Source organism: Neophocaena asiaeorientalis, unplaced genomic scaffold, assembly GCF_003031525.2.
Source record: "Neophocaena asiaeorientalis asiaeorientalis breed wild unplaced genomic scaffold, Neophocaena_asiaeorientalis_V1.1 scaffold889, whole genome shotgun sequence".
NCBI lineage: Eukaryota > Metazoa > Chordata > Mammalia > Artiodactyla > Phocoenidae > Neophocaena > Neophocaena asiaeorientalis.
Genome location: NW_020171798.1, coordinates 939,516 through 957,356, shown reverse-complemented (window position 1 = coordinate 957,356; position 17,841 = coordinate 939,516). Strand labels below are relative to the sequence as shown.

General features: G+C 45.1%; 1 protein-coding gene across 1 annotated transcript in view; it reads right to left on the bottom strand.

The window, feature by feature from the left end:
* The window catches only part of FRMD4A (FERM domain containing 4A), a 316,648-nt gene that overhangs the window by 137,734 nt on the left and 161,073 nt on the right, over nt 1-17,841 (bottom strand). The window contains 1 exon segment of the mRNA XM_024738008.1: nt 8,469-8,563. Coding sequence (XP_024593776.1) covers nt 8,469-8,563 — 95 coding nt within the window.

Genomic DNA, 17,841 nt, shown 5'->3' with positions numbered 1-17,841 from the left:
CTGGGGGTTTGACTTGGCTTCTGGGGGCCATAATTCACTTGGTGGAGAACCTGAAAATGGAGACCTTTTGCTTGAAGAGACACAGACATGCACATCACTTGGATACTACTCTACTGGGTTTGCTCACTGCCCATCTTCTTCATCCATGTTATCAGAGGACAAATAGGCAGTTGGATCCCCCCTCCCTAGGTAATTTCATTCCCTACGCTAAACTTTTTAAAAGAACAGCACTCTAGGGACGAATTCCTTGGTTCCCAGCCATATATTAGTTTAGCACTGATCAGGCCATGAAATGACTAGAAAGTAAGAAAATGGTCAAAAAACAGAAAGAACAAGGAGGCCAGAACTCCCCCTAAACCGAATAGTTGGCCTTGGAAGAAAAATGAATTTCCTTCCCCCATGTCCCCTACTTGGATTCCTCAACCCCAGTTCTGTGTGGGGTGGCATGGCATGACACACACACACACACACACACACACACACACACACACACACAGGCAGGGTTCCAATATCGGCGGGGAGGTGCGCTTCCTGCACCTGGAGTCCCGGGACCCTCAGGTGGAAGGAAGTCACTACTTCCACTTTATGTGCCTGTACAAAAATCTCTCCACTGAAGGTGCTACAAAGGGAAAGACTGAAGGACCGGTGACCCACCCCAGGTCCCTTAGGATAACTGCCCAATATTGAGGCAAAAGCTAAGAGATGGATTAAAAACCCCAGTTCTGAGACCACCACTTTCCACTTGTTAAAATCTCTTCTGCTGATTGCGTTGGGTTCAAAGTCACATTTCCTACACCCAACAGTATCAAGGATTCCTCGCTGTCTGGGATTTTTTTCTGTCATATGTAACACCTCACGTTCCTGACATCAGGTCTCTTCCTCAAACCTCTTTTCTTTTTTTTTTTTCCTTTAAGCTAGGGTGGGATGGGAAGCAAAGAGTAAAAGAAGCACTTTCTCTATGCAGTTTAACTAAGAGGTCCTCAATAGCTTGGATTTCATTATCCCATTGATTTTTCATTCGAGAATGCACATCACTGCATTTGCCGATGACAAAGCAAAAAAAAAAAAAGTCCCAGCAGACCCTCAGGGTATTTTTGTTATTGCTTGACTGATAACTGTCTTTAAAGCTGAGCGAGATAACACCCCCCATTTGGTTTATGGTGGCAATAGGTCAAACTGTTAGGTCAGTAATAAATACGCAGTTGCTTCCAGGCAACAGAAATTGGATGCATTTATTTAACAGATTGCTTCTAGCTTCTAACATATAATACAAATAGATTTTTGGTCCAAGCATTGGCACCTTCAATAGAGATGGCCTTAAGGACAGCTTTCTTTGCAGAAAGTCACTGGAGGGTGGAGGTGTGTGATAAGTCTATCTGAACCCATCACTTTTTGGACCCCAGGGGAGAATGAGACTCTGTGCCTTTAGAGGTTTTTATTGTAGACAGCTGATTTGTATGGAATGAGCTTCCAAAGAAAGTTTAAACAAGAGGATGAAATTCTTACAGATGTCACTGGATGGAGAGAGGGGGTGGGGAGTTCTTCAAAAGGAAGAAGATTTTGCTCTTCAGTGTCTGTGAATCAGAAGTACGTGTGCTCAGCAAGGACAGCTCAGGGATACTGATTCAGCTAGAATACCTCAAATAATGGCTTTCAAGTATTGATATGTTGGGTGTATGAGTGAGAGAGAGAGAGTCTGCAAGAGTGATGCGCGCACACAGATAAAGGTAAGGAATGTACTGGGGAGCCCGGATGACTAAATCATGGGCTCTTTTGTCCATTTGAATTTATGCCTTTAATTTTTTATTATATGGAGGAATTGTTTGCTCCACTATGTCCTCTGAAGGCTAGCCCCAATTTTCTTTTCTAGTACCTTCTACATTCTATCTTGATATTTACCTCCTAAACTAAAAATACAAGCTCTCCAAGGGGTCAAAGGCCAGCTACTTCTGTATCTCCAGGCTTAACAGTGGATGCTAAATAAACATTTGCTAAGAAGTGAATACACTGGCCTCAGATAAGCCCCACAGATCAATATTGCTGTTGGTGCCATGACTGCCCTCCACGTATAGACACCGCTCCTGCCTTAACTAAACAATCTCCATATTCGATGAGAATTCACCTCGTCCAGGATCTGAGTGCCCCCATACCACTCGCTTTGGAAAGGAAAAGGTCAGGAGAAAGCCAGGATCTCTAAGGCCCCCCTCTGGTTGCCTCATTCTTTTTTATTTCTCTTAGCTGCACACAGGAAGAGTTCTGCTAAAGCCCCTTTCCAGTTACTGAACAGAAGTTTCTGTTGTTTTCCGCAGCATCCGAGGGTCTACGCAGGCCGCCTCCGAGGGGGTAACGAACGCTGAATGCTGCGTTCCCAGAAGCAGCTATTACAACCCAGGCACCGAGGTTGTAGCCATTGATTTTCTCCTTAGTCTCACGGTACAGAGCATTTAATGAATGGAAATCTCAAACCTATTTCTAAATAAATGACATTCCCAGGGCTGCATCTTGTGGAGGTTTCTTCTGCAATCGGAAAATTGCTTTTCTACTTTATTTTTTAAATTGTCCATCAGCTTGTGACTGGGAAATGCTCATCAACTAGACCCTTTTCAGATGTCTCAGTCAATGCCAGTCCTGGGATGCAGGACCCAAGGAAACTGTAGGACAGAGGACTCTCCCCATTGTCCTGTCATTGGGTCTACGGATGTATTTCCAGGGTGTTGGGGGCATTTTGGACCTTAATTATCCAGATAAATCACACTCCTTAAACAATACCTATCCAATTAATTAAGATACAGCATGCTGTAAAAAAAAAAAAAAAAAGCCTTAATTGGTTCTTAAACTTAGATTCTGTCTTCAGAGTATCTGTGAACCCTCCAAAACTTAAGCACTAATTATTTTGTGTGTAAACATTTGTGGAGGTGAGGGAATGTAACTGAAATTTCACAGGGGTCTGTGATTAAGTAAGAGGTTAAGAACTGCTCATCTTCTTAATTGGTATGTGAAAATACATTCTAACTGTATGTGGCTTTGAAAATGTGCAATAATGGCTAACTGAGTTTCTTAACCTTCTCCCTCAACTTCCTAAGTACTTCTTAAAGTATTTTTACATGGATACTCATTTACAGCATTTGACAAACAATCCTTAACATTGACAAGAGATTCAAATTTAAATATTTTACATAATCATGACCTCAGCTTGGGGTGTGTTGGACAACTTCTGCTGAATAGTCTAAAAGTTGTTCAGTTATTGCTTTTGATGATGGGATTCTCTGTCAAAATTTTTTTTTTAATTTTAAAAATTAAAAACTTGGGTGTTACAGGTGTTTGCATATGTCAATATTCTGTAAGAACCTAAACAGGAAAAGAATTTTAAAGAGAATAGATATATCTATACGTGTAACTGAATCACCTTGCTGTACACCTGAAACTAACACAACATTGTAAATCAACTGTAGTCCGATATAAAATTTAAAAAAAATTTAAAACTTGGGTGTTACAGGTGTTTGTCTAGGTCTCAACTCCTTGAATTGCACTTTAAATATGTGTAGCTTAGTATGTCAATTACACCTCAATATAGTTTTTTGTAAAGACACCAAAACAGAGGAAATAAAAATTATGACTGAGACTCGATCATATAACCAAGAATAAGGCTGTATGGATTTAAATTGTACAATCAGAACCATGAGTTCTGAAAAAAAAATCAACTTGGTTGTTGAAACAGCAGTGGAAATGTTTCGAAAATAACATGTAAAAATAACTTTCCTTAAATGATGGACACCAATGTTTGATAAATGAAAATCTTGATTACTCTATTTGCACTCAAGGAAACATTAAATCTGAACTTCTGAGTTGGTGTGCAAACAGGTTTCCAGAGTCTGGAGTGGGAGAGAGTTTATAACTTTGCAGGTTCCTGGTGTGTGTCCTGATGGGTCCCAAACATTCAAAGTTCGAGTGAACTCAGCTTCTCTTCCTGCATCTGGAGGGAGGGAGCAGAGGTAATTTACACCAACATTATTACCCTTTCTCTAGAACAGGGGTTTTCAAACTTGGCTGCATTTGAGAATCATTTGGGGAGCTTTCAAAAATCTTGATGCTCAGGCCACACTCAGACCGATTAAATCAGAATCTCTGAGGGTAGGTCCCAGACACGGGCATTTTATAAGGTGTCCTAGGTGACTTCAATGCGGAGTCAAGGTTGAGGGTCACGTTTGTAGCAAAACATTAATAATTATTTTAAGATCAAATGTATGCTAGGCTCTTACTTGGCCTCAGAATGTTTTAAAGACCAACAAAATGTCATTGTTTGCATGTACCACAATTCAGATATTCACAGATAATCATCTACAGACACACCTCAGAGAAACTGGGGGTCTGCTTCCAGACCACCGAAATAAAGTGAATGTTGCAATAAAGCGACTCACACTAATTTTTTGGTCTCCTAGTGCACATAAAAGTTATGTTTACACTATACTGTAGTCTATTAAGTGTGCAATAGGATTACGTCTAAAAAAACAAAGGTACATACCTTAATTAAATATACTTTACGGCTAAAAAGTGCTAACTATCATCTGAGCCTTCCGCAAGTTGTAATCTTTTTGCAAAAGTGACACCAAAGATCACTGATCACAGAAAACCATAACAAATACGGTAATAATGAAAAAGTTCGAAGTATTGTGAGAATTACCAAAACGTGACACAGAGACACGAAATGAGCAAATGATGTTAGAAAAATGGCACCGGCAGACTTGCTCGATGCAGGGTTGCCAGAGACCTTCAATGTGTGAAAAACACAGAATCTGTGAAGTACAATAAAGGAAAGCATAATAAAATGAGGTCTGCCTGTATATCTCTTTTTATTTGTGCAGAATTATTAAAAATAAAAGGGGCTAAATGCACTTGAATCCAGGAATAGAAAAAGACATTCATGGGAAACTGATGAAATTTGAATAAAGTCTGTAGTTCAGGCATGAATATAGTACCAATGTTAATTTCTTCGTTTCGATAATTACCACATGGTGTGTAGGATATTAACATTGGGGAAGCTGGGTGAGGGGTATAGGAGAACTCTCTTTGTTCTGTAAATCTAATTATTTCAAAATAAAAAGTTTTAAAAATTGAATTAAGAAAGAGAAGGCGGAGCTAGTATTAATCCCACACAATCGTTGATTAACTAACAATAGGAAACATCTCTGGGCACTGAGTCTTGCACTGTGGCCTTGGACACACTACTAATGAACACAACTTAGGGGTGAGGACACCCGTACTTAGAGAATCTTCCAATTTTGTCTACATTCTGCTCTACATTTCTTTTCTCCAGGCCCGTCCAGATCCTACAAAATGTCATCAACAGCAGCTCATGTTGAAAGACTCACTGACCTATGACACATATGGCCTACGTGCCATATATTCTACTATTAGGAATGATAACACTTCCTGGAATACCTAACACTGGTGCAGTATTTTATAGTTTACAGCACTTTCTAAGTTAGTCTTGTTTTGATTTGCACTGGGAAAAAAGGCAAATGCATGGACTACACCATGGGTCGCAATTAAGGATGGAAGTTCCACGCATTTTATTATAAAATACGCAGCGTAGCACCTGCAGAAATCACAGGCGTGCGCACACACACACACAATACACACGCACAATTTGAAAACACAGTTATTAAATGATCTTGTGTTAGTGACTAGTGGTGCCCAGTGTGAGGGCTGGGGGGCGGGGCCACAGGGCAAGCCTAGTGGTTAATGCCCTGTGATCACCACCCTAGACCAAGCCTCCCCCTGCACAGGCACCGTTCTGTGGTGACAGCTTTCATTCATTCCTTTCCCAGCAGGAAAAGGAGAAAAGGTCAGATGACCAAAGAGGCCAACAGCCAACGCCTCTGGCCCCAGGTGTTGTCAGCCCATGACTGACCACGTCCTGAGTCACCGCCACCCCCCTCTCCTCTTTGTTCTGTCTCCTTATCCTAGTCCCTTGGAGGCCCGGTTCCTGATTTCCTCGGGGTCCCTGACACTCACCATTTCCCGGTGAGTCAGGCCCATCTGCCACCTCTTTTCCAGGAACCGTTTGCCAGCTGCAAAGCCCTGTCCACTGATCTCGGCTGGCCGCCTGCCGCTCCTACAGTCCCCAGAGGAACGCTCCCGCCCAGGCTCGGGGTGAAGAGGTTGGTGGTGGCCACTCTTCCCCTGGACGGTGCCAGAAGATGGTTCATAATCTCTTCATCACTGCTCCCCAGAGGGTCCTCCAGCTGCCAGTTCCACCAGGCCAGGGGGAAGGGACCCTTCCCTCCAGCCTGGACTCTCTCTCTCCGCCCTCCACCCCGGACACACACAAGCCTTCCCTGCCGGCCCAGGGAACCAGAAGCGCCAAGAAAGACCCGGAGCGGTCAGGCTCCATTCGATGGGACAGGCGGACGGTGCTGTGTGGTTTTCCTGCTTGCGTCTCTCCCGGGAGAAGAGCCACTCTCTCCCTGACGTTCGCTTCCTTCTGGCCGGTGCCATCAGGGCTGTGGTCTAAAACCTTCAGCAAGCAAGCGTACCTCTTGCTCCTTGGCCCAGGACAACAAGCTCATTCTCTGACTCTTGTTTATTCAAAAGCGAAGTCTAGCTGGGACTCCTCTCGAGTTCACTGGCTCTTTCAGAAGAGGAAACGTGCTTGGGGAATGTGAACCATGTGATGAATTGAAACTGTGGTTTCTTTCTAATTAGGGAAAAAACATCTGAGTGGCAATCGAGGGAGTTTACAGTGATTCTCAGGAGAAAGGGTAGAAAACATCTGCATTTGCCGAAGTAGTTACTCTCGACGCGTGTTTGTCTTAAAGCGTGTCTTAAAATTACTCTGCCGCTTCTTCCCACCCCAGCCCTCCAGTTCACAGACCCGGTTACTTGATCCCACCCACAGGCACAGAGAACCTTCTAGACCAGAAGCAACCACTCCTGCCTTCCTTCTGGCTCCGTTCCCTGAGGCTCCAGGGTCGGGGAGTAACCTGTTCCTTCCGGTTTTCTTTTTTTTTTAAAAAATTTAATTTGTTTTTGGCTGCACCACATGGCATGCGGGATCTTAGTTCCCTGACCAGGGATCGAACCAGCGCCCCCTGCAGTGGAAGCGTGGAGTCTTAACCGCTGGACCGCCAAGGAAGTCGCCCTCCTGGCTTTCTTGAGGCAGGTGTGACTGCTCCAAACGCTGCTCCCCGATCACACCATCACCTGAAAGGTTGCTAATTTAGAGGGTGACCACCTGTCCAGTTTGCCCACGACAGTACTGATTTACACCCCCCTTTTACTCACAGGGTCCCGATTTAGATCATAAATGCTACGGCCACCCTGTCCACGTGCAGCTCCCGGAGGGTCTTCATGCAGATACACCTGACCATCTCTCCTACTGACCAACGTGGATGCCCCTGTCCTTGCTCTGAGCCCGTCCTGCCTTGATGGTCCCATCTGACTGGTGGGGCATAGCCTCCCTGAGCTGTCTTGTCCAGCCGCTAACCGAAGCCTGATCTCTTAGTACTGTAGGAAGTCACCTCTGTAATTCGAAGGATTTGGAGGAGTGTGTGTGCATGCGTGTGTATGTGTACACACAGAGGAAAGAAAATCGTGAAACATTTGCTTAGAACAGCTTTTTTTTTCCTGCGGTACGCGGGCCTCTCACTGTCGTGGCCTCTCCCGTCGCGGAGCACAGGCCCCGGACGCGCAGGCTCAGCGGCCATGGCTCACGGACCCAGCCGCTCCGCGGCACGTGGGATCCTCCCGGACCGGGGCACGAACCCGTGTCCCCTGCATTGGCAGGCGGACTCTCAACCACTGCGCCACCAGGGAAGCCCAGAACCGCTTATTTTTATCCAGGAATCTGTGCAGGTGTTCACTGCAGTCTTTTGCAAACAGTTTATTAAGAAGGAAATTGAAATTTTAGTAAAGATATTCCTTCCTTGTGTTGCAAAACACCGCTGTACAGAGCCACACGGAAAGATCACTGAACGCAAATGTACTTCTCAACAGATGAACGAACTGAATTTTCGAATTTTATATTCTGTTTCAGCGCTGACAGTGAAACTGCACAGACACTTTTCATTTTGAACTTTTCATTGCATTGACTTCCTGTTATTGTTATTCCAACACTGGAGAGAAATGTTTCATTTCCAGAAGTTTTCATTTAACTCTAATAGAAAACAAACCCAGACAAATCCACTTTTTAAAAAACAAACATTTCGGTTCTGAACACGTACCGGCTTGATTGTAAGAACTGGGCTACCTCATAATTTCCTAATATGAGCATCACCCATTATAATTATATCCTTTGGCCATTCCAGGCATGATCACAAGGCCTTTGAAATTCAGATGATGAACTTGGACTGACCCTGAACCACAAGACCCAAGTGGCCTGCAGCTGCCTTCACCGTGGACAGCTGAGACGCTACGACTTCAGGTTCTGTATTTTCCCTTCAGGTTCTCCAAGCGCATGGGGCACTTACGTCTCATCTGTGAAGGCGATTCCAAAGTATTCCTTCTCCTTCAGGTTGAAGTGAGATGCCACGAGGTCAAGCAGCTCCTTGGCCAAAAGCTTGGGCTGGAGGGAGAACAAAATGGAAAAAGGGTAAGTGATGAGAGATTACTTTTCCTAAAACATGCAATCTCAGGTTTACATAATTTTTTGGAAGAAATGTCCCAAAGCTCAAGAACATCCATACAAATGATTTTTATAAAACCCAAAGGAGTAGACAATGAGGACAGGGTCATCAATGGACTGAGACCTTCGGCCTTGTTTCCTGGTAGTTTGTTCTATCAACAAATGGTACTTGCTCACCAACACAGCTGTCAAACCCCGTGGCTTCCTTCCCCACACAGGAGAACATTTTACAGTGAACTGACAGGAAGATGTCTTATTAAAAATATATATGTACACATACATATGTAGTAAATATATGTTACGATGTATATCAAATATATATTGTATAACACATGTTATATAATACTATATTAATACTATAATTAATATGTTGTAGAATATGATTATATATATATTTCACATGCACTTATATAGTATTTGCTACGTGCCAGGCCCTGTTCCAAGCACTTTACAAACACCAGCTTCTTTAACCCTCATCACAACCCTGTGAGATGGTTCTATTATTAACTCCATTGTATGGGGAGGAAACAGGTGCCCCAAAATTGAGCATCTCTGTGTAAGTGTTGAGGCTGTGATTTGAGTCCTGGCTCCAGAGACTGCCTTCGACCACTCTCTATGCTCCCATAATTTATTTTATTTTTATTTTTATTTTTTTATGGTACGCGGGCCTCTCCCTGCTGTGGCGTCTCCCTTTGCGGAGCACAGGCTCCGGACGCGCAGGTCCAGCGGCCATGGCTCACGGGCCCAGCCACTCCGCGGCATGTGGGATCCTCCCGGACCGGGGTACGAACCCGCGTCCCCTGCATCGGCAGGCGGACTCCCAACCACTGCGCCACCAGGGAAGCCCTATGCTCCCATAATTTAAAATCCAAACAACAGAAGTACCTCCCTGCAAGAAATGTTAACATTAAGGCCAAAGGGCCTTGGGAATAGTATTTAAGAATAAACTGAAATTTTGCCTTTCCAAGGGAGAACAGTTTTACCCAAGAATGTTTTTATCATGAACTCTTTCCTAAAATTTTCTGCCAATCCAAAGGAGTGTGCCAGAGCCTTAGATGTGAAATCACTGTGGCTGCTTGTATTGTCAATACATCAATCACTCTGGACTATCACTGTTGAGATGACCACAGACCACCAGGCTCAGAGGTCAGGGAGGAGGGAAAGGCTGATGATGGAGACACAGGGCCAAAAGGGAACAGTTATTTCTAAATTGCCTCCCGGTTCAGGTATTTGCGATGCACTGCCTTAACGGTGACTGTTCTGTTCCACGCATACTCCAAGCTCAGAGCAGAAACAGATTCGAGAAGAGAAAATGTGTGTGTGTGTGTGTGTGTGTGTGTGTGTGTGTGTGTACATGTATGTGCATTGGTGCACATCAGGATACCCTTCCTGAGTATATTTCCTGCTCTGCTTGTTACTCTGTTGCTTTTCTCTATTAAGAAGGTGGATAAGACAACAAATCAAGAGTTATATGACTGTTTTAGAACTACCATATGATCCAGCAATTCCATTTCTGGGTATTTACACGAAAGAAATAAAAACACTAACTCGGGGGCTTCCCTGGTGGTGCGGTGGTCAAGAATCCGCCTGCCAATGCAGGGGACGTGGGTTCAAGCCCTGGTCTGGGAAGATCCCACATGCTGCAAAGCAACTAAGCCTGTGTGTCACAACTACTGAGCCTGTGCTCTAGAACCCACGAGCCACAACTACTGAAGCCCGTGCACCTAGAGCCCGTGCTCCGCAACAAGAGAAGCCACCGCAATGAGAAGCCCGCGCATGGCAACAAAGAGTAGCCCCCGCTTGCCGCAACTAGAGAAAAGCCCACGCAGAGCGACAAAGACCCAACGCAGCCAAAAATAAGAAATGAAAACAAACAAAAAAAACACTAACTTGAAAAGAAGTGCACCCCCATACTCACTGCAGCACTGATAACAAAAGTCTAGACATGGAAGCAATCTAAGTGTCCATCAATGGATGAATGGATAAAGAAGATGTGGTGTACAAACACAATGGATTTTTTTTTTTTTTTTTGCGGTACGCGGGCGTCTCACTACCGTGGCCTCTCCTGCTGCGGAGCACAGGCTCCGGACGCGCGGGCCCAGCCGCCATGGCTCACGGGCCCAGCCGCTCCGCGGCACGCGGGATCCCCCCGGACCGGGGCACGAACCCACATCCCCTGCATCGGCAGGCGGACTCTCAACCACTGCGCCACCAGGGCAGCCCCACAATGGAATATTATTCAGCCATAAAAAAGAAGGAAATCTTATCATTCACAACAACATGGATAGACCTCGTGGGTACTTCGCTAAGTGAAATAAGTCAGACAGAGAAAGACAAACACTGTATGGTCTTACTTATACATGCAATCTAAAAAATAAAATTAAAAAATACCTCATAGACACAGAGAACAAACTGGTGGTTGCCAGAGGAGGGGGTAGAGGTGGGTGAAATGGGTGAAGGTGGCAAAAAAAAAAAAAGAGAGAGAGTTACATCACAGTCTAGTTTCTTAATTCACTTTTTTTTGGCGCCACTATGGACTATACTGTGTCCCCTCCTCCCAAATTCATGTGTTGAAGCCCTAACCTCCAATGTGATGGTATTTGGAGGGCGGGGCCTTTGAGAGGTAATTAGGGTTAGACGAGGTCATGTGGGCAGGCCCTCAGGATGGGATTAGTGTCCTTATAAGAAGAGATCCCAGACACCTTGCTTGCTTTTTCTCTCCACCAGGTGAGGACACAGTGAGAAGGCTGCCAACTACAAGTCAGGAAGAGAGCCCTCATAGAGCCCGACCAGGCTGGCACCCAGACCTCAAACTTTCAGCCTCCAGAACTGTGAGAAAATCAGTGTCTGCTTTTTTTTTCGGTTGCACTGCACGGCACGTGGGATCTTAGTTCCCTGACCAGAGACTGAACCCATGCCCCCTGCAGAGGAGGCACGGAGTCCTAAACATTGGACAGCCAGGGAAGTCCCCCAAATCAGCGTCTTTTGTTTAAGCCCCCCAGTCTGTGGTCTTTTGTAATGGCAGCCCAGGCAGACTAAGACAGGTGTACTTCCTTTTAATTCAACAAACATTTCCTGTCTAACGTGTGTAGGGCACTAGCCAATCCTACAGGAGATACAAAAATGCACAGCACACAGTACTTGTCAATAGGACCTTCAACTTTCATCAGGGCATAGAGTAAGACCTAGTGTTCATTTTAAAAAGCCAAAGCGTATGGTTCCCTCTTTGCTGCCTCATCCTGAGCTCCCAGGATGGCAGCCTCCGGGCCTCAATCATCATCAATTTACCAATGAAAACTGCCAGAAATGATGGGAGTGGGTTTGAAGTGAGGGCAGAGCTTCCTCCCCCTAGAAGACATGATTAAATCAACAGGAAAATCCATCTTGATAAATCAATGTCATCTAATATTCTATACTCCCGTTCACACTAAAATGTGAAAAAGTGAAAAAGTAACCGTTAGGGAATTCAAGACTGTATGTAAGACCCTCCTTCTTAAATAACACAGGGGAAGGCAGGGGAATAAATGTGGTACATCTCAGAGCATCACTGATAAATGACAAAGTATCAGTCCAAGGTGAGGGGGCTCTTGAAGCCTCAGACTGTTTGCTGTGGTCGTGTTGCTGGCATCACCTCCATCCCCATAAGGTACCCGGCTGCCCAGATACGAAGCATTTGATGTAGAGGTTGTGACCAAATGTAAGGTAACATGGCTGAGTTTTACACTGTGATGTACTGTAACTTATCCATCCAAATGTCTGCGTTCCTTTCACAGCAGTCACAGCATTTCTATAATCTGCTATTTCTTTAAACATTTTGATAATCTTTGGGGTTTGCCTCTGAAGCTTGTATCACATGTATAAAAGCATCTTCACTGGTGCTAAGTCTTCTTGTACTCAGACGGACTTGATTTTTTCACAAGTCACGTGAAGTCAAGTCTGATGAATGGTGACAGAGGTGGTGGAGGTCAGGAGCACATTGGATCAAGCTGGTTTTATAAAATGAGGTATGACTATAAAGTCGTTATTTGTGGGTTCTTAGGGGTGATGCTGAGGTTTCCAGCCTAAACTTGGAAACGACAGAATAAGATTTCCTTCTCTTTGAGAGTTAAACTTGAAAGACAACATCCCAATGGAATTGACCAGCGATACATAAATTTACCCAGAAAGAGAAAAGAATTACTGTTAGGGTCGGAATAATAGTATATCTATCACATGACTAAATACAGTAATTGTTCCATACAAGGGGCTGGGTGAATGACCGGTGGGTGTGGGGTGGCGGATGGAGGGCAGTCTGGGAAAAGGAAACGAGCTGGGGAAACAAATGCAGTCTTAGCCAATAGGCCTTAAATATTTGAGTCCCAGTGGTAAGGCTTCCTCTCTGGCAGACATGGGGGCATGAGGAGGCACGACCTTAGCCAGTCATCTGAAACACTCATATTACCTATTTAACTCCCCTTCTTCCAATCTCATACCTTCCGAAGAACTTCCTGAGGTTATTATTGCCGCGTCCTACATATGCTGCCGAGCAGCCTCCTATATGACTGCATTATCTTCCAAAATAAGAGACTGTCATTCCTCTGCCAATGAGGATGCTGAGACTTGGAGACATCAGGCAGGCTGTCTCACAGCAAAGCCAGGCTTCCAGATGAAGTCAGACTGGCTTCACAGGTCACATGTACTACCTTTCTGCCACCCCACCTCTACTGACTCTACTTCCTGGGTGAGAGGTCAAGGACCATAAGCCCTGAGGGCCCTATCTGGGTGAGGGTTATATTGCTCACTTGAAACCAGAACACTGACATTTTATACATCAATACTGATTTATACATCAGGTACTTTGAACTTGGTTAATGTGAGTCTTCCCCCAAGGATGAACAATCGGGTTTCTGCACTGCAGAGCTAGGGGACTGACTTGACATGTTGAAAAATTCACCAGAATAATGGATGTCACCTTAGGAGCCTTGTTGACACTGACTTTTGGCTTCTCCACGGTGACACATCCCTATGATTTAGTCTGTCACCGCAATCCTTTTTACATTGGAATTTCTACAGTAAAAAACCAAATGTTCTTGGGGACGCATACACTGAACGCAGCTAAAAGGATCTGACGATAGCAGCATCCCTCAAATAAACTTTATCATCTCAACCTAACTCTTCAAGGACAGGATCCGTTTGGATGCATATCTTTGGTCAAAAAATAAAAAAAAGGTTAGTCCCATTACTTCATACAACAGTAATTATAGATCCTATGCACCACCCTCAATAAAGAAAAGCCTACATTAATTACCCACAATATATACATGGGGAAATAAAGGCATTGAAGGGGGAGGTAACAGATGCCAGAAGATGTTGAGGTTAGAACTCCTGAATCTTAAGTCCCATTAAAAGGTACACTCTTTCTTCCGCTGTCATGGTGGCTGGCAGTGCCCCAGCAAGTAGCTGCTCCATTAATGAGAGCGAGCTCTCCCATCCACCTGATGGACGTGTAGCATGAGTGAGAAATAAACCTCGTTGCTAAGTAACCTTGACATGGGTGGTTGTTTGTCATCACAGCATAACCTAATCTATCCTGATTGGTTCAGGCACCAAAACTTTAATTCCCTGTATGGTAGGTTTAAAACCATTTAAGGCATCAGCCTGTGATTTCCTGATCTTGCAAACTAAGACAATATCCCACCTTGACGCGAGGGTGATTAATGAACTACATTTCTTAAACTCATTTGGTGAAGCTTGCTGGGTAGAAAGCTTTATGCTGTTATGTACTTTGAAGGGATGTTTACAGAATCTGTTGATTACAGTTTGCCAATTTGTTGTAAACATTTGTGGAGCTTTGCAGGATCGGGCTGGGAGTGAGGCCAGAAAGGCAGCCTGTAGACCAGTCAAGTTCTACAGGACAAACCGGGCCAGGGCCTCAGTGCCAATGTGGGCAAGGCAAGCCCTGTGCGTCTTGGGTTAGAAACAGCCTGTGCTGGGTCATTGGTGCCATCCCGGCCCTCCGAGGTCAAGACATTTAAGACTGACTTTCTCTCAGCCTGTAATGAACTTTGTTCACTCAATAGCTTTTCTTTTTCTATCTCAGATTCTTTTTCCAATGTGCCCTTCTAAGCTTTTATTCCTCCTTATATCTGACAACTAGAATCTCTTTATAAACGTCTGACTCTACCACACAGATCTAAGTTCCCAAGGGTCCTGAACTGTTCCAGTGGGAAGCCATGCACATACCAGCATGTACAGGGTTCTGGAACGGGCCCCATCTATGCTGCCTTCCGAGGTGGGACATGATTGAATTGTAACGATCAAAAGAACACTTCACACGAATGTATGGCTGTACAGCGCTCTGGGCACATCCCTTCGCCGATGATCTTTCTAGTGAACTCGTGAGCTGTCCAGGCAGTCTGGGGAGAGCCACCTGCTGACCAGGTGGTACCCAAGCTCCTCTCCAGTTTCCCACAGAATATTTTTATTATCACTCACATATTCTACTTTCCACTTAACATGGACCCATCCCAGAGAGATGCTCTTGGACAAACTGTGTAAGTTCTCAGAGCCTCAGCACCCCAGTGTTCTCCTCTATAAAGTGATGAACTAGATTGATGAATCGAACTCCTGCCTTAAATTCGATGCTTTATTCATTAAGCTTATTATTAAATTTAGTTTCTTCCTTCTCTAAAACCTTCCCAACCTTCTCAAGGGTCTAGTCACTCATTCTAAAAAACTTTGCAACCATTCTGGATCCTCCCTGGATCTCTTAAATCTGTCCGTTAACATGGCCATCTTTCTTATATAATCTCTGGCAAGTCACTTGACCTCTCTGTACCTCAGTTTCCTCGGCTGCAAAATGGGGATGATGACCATGCTACATCACAGGGCTTCTATAAGGATTTAATGAATTAATATTGACCTTCATAAGGTGCTTAGAGCAAGTGTCTGGCACAAAGCGAATGTCCTATGTGTTCATTATTATTTCAGACCCTCATTATCTCACCTATGAATTATTATAATAATCTAAATGGTATCATGCGGCATGCGGGATCCTCCCGGACTGGGGCACGAACCCGCGTCCCCCGCATCGGCAGATGGACTCTCAACCACTGCGCCACCAGGGAAGCCCTAAGCCCACTCTTTGAATCTAGTTCCTATCCAACCTCACTTTTGCCCGATTCCCTCCAAAAATACTCATTTCTCTCCAATCTATTGGTATCAGAGTGAAGAAAACACCAATCTCGTTTCTATTTCCAAAACTTTGCCCACAACATCCTCTCCCCCCCATTGGAATTTCATCTTGCTCAAGGTCCACTTCTTCCAGGAAGCTGTCCCTGATCATCCTACCTCCAAACAGTCTCTTTCTCCTCTGAACTCCTATAGCATTTACCACAGGGACTTGGTTCACGCTTGGCATGCATGCTCTTGTGTTGTGATAAATTTATTTTAATTAAAACATTTTTTCAAGTATGGTAAAACACACATAACATAAAATTGACCATCTTAAGCACTTTTAAGTATACAGTTCAATATTGTTAAGTATATTCACATTGTTGTGCAACCAATCTCTAGAATATTTCCTCTTGCAAAATAGAAACTCTGTACCCATTAAACAACAGCTCGCCATTCCCCTTCCCCCCAGCCCCTGGCAACCACCATTCTGCTTTTTTTCCCTATGAATCTGACTCTTCCAGGTACCTCATCGAAGTGCAATTATACAGCGTTTGTCTTTTTGTGACTGGCTTATTTCATTTAGCATAACATCCTCACGGTTCATTCCCATTGTAGCAGGTGTCAGAATTTCCTTCCTTTTTAGGGCTGAATAATATTCCACTGTGTGGATAAACCACATTTTGTTTATTTATTGATCCATCAACGGACACCTGGGTTGCTTTCCTGTTTGGGCTTCTGTGAATAATGCTGCCATGAACATGGTGAATTTTTTGTGACATGACTTGCTGTGTCCTGCAACGGGCTGAATGGTTGCCCCCAAAAAGTTCTGTCCACATCCTACATGCTGGAGCCTGTGAACATGACCTCTCATTACAAAAATGTGATTACGATCCTTGAGAGGAAAAGGGTCTCCTGCAGTATCCAGGTGGACCTCAAGTGCAATTACATGGGTCCTTCTAAGAGAGAGACTGAGGGAGTTTTGACAGAGGCAGACACACACTAGAGGACCGTGTGAAGACAGAAGCAGAGATTGGAGCGATGAAGCTGCATGTCAGGGGAGGCTGGCAGCCACCAGAAACCAGAAGAGGCAAAGAATGGATTTTCCCCTCGAGCTTCCAGAGGAAGCTTGGCTCTGCTGACAGCCTGATTTTGACTTCTGCCTTCCAGAACTGTGAGAGAATATGTTTCTGTTATTTTAAGCCCCCAAGTTTGTGGTGATTTGTTACGGCAGCCTCAGGACACGAATACACGCCCTCAGGCAGAAGCCCCGCAGTGCCTAGCAGGTCCTAATAGCAGGAAACCCCGAATTTGCTGGTTGTTTGAGACATAAAATGGGATCTCAGCAGAAAGCCCTTTACTAGTACTTGCACTTTCTCTTTATAATGCCATTGACTTTCTGGGCAAGGAAGCCACACACACAAGTCCAGGTGGAGCAGCCTTTGTATCAGAACTGACGCTGGGTCAGTCACTGGCAGCGTGGGCTTCAACTCAGCGACTTCTCCCCTCAAGCCCTTTCCTGTCATCCGCCACTCCCTTGGGGGCAGCTCACAGATTCAAAATCAATGGAATGGCCACTTCTGAATTAACTGCATTAAAAATATTAAAACATCACACGTCTTCCATCTGTGCTCTGGGAGGAATCACGGCCGAAAGACTGACCCTCTCACCGCTCCCTCCTCCCCAAGGCGGATCTGGACGATTCGCTTCTGGCTGCAGTGCCCACAGTGACCGCCAGGCTGCCGGGACACCTCCGCAGCTGGGCCACACCCTCCCGCTCCGACGGCACCGCCAGCCCCATCCCAGGCAAGGGTGATTCCTCCCCCGGAGGAGTGGCCGCGTCAGTGGAGGTGGCAGGGAGTCCAGTGCTGAGAGTGGGGAAGAAAGCGTGGTCAGTGTGCCCTTTCTCTCCAACCTTTCTGAAAACCGAGAGAGAAGGAGAGAGGGGGGTGAAGAGGGGCAGCTTGGAATCAACGACGCCTGAGCCTGCGGCCTCTTTGAAGCCCTGCCTGTTATTGTGTTTCCCAGAGCAGCTGGGAGCCGGGCTCCCGCCCTCCCTCCGCCCA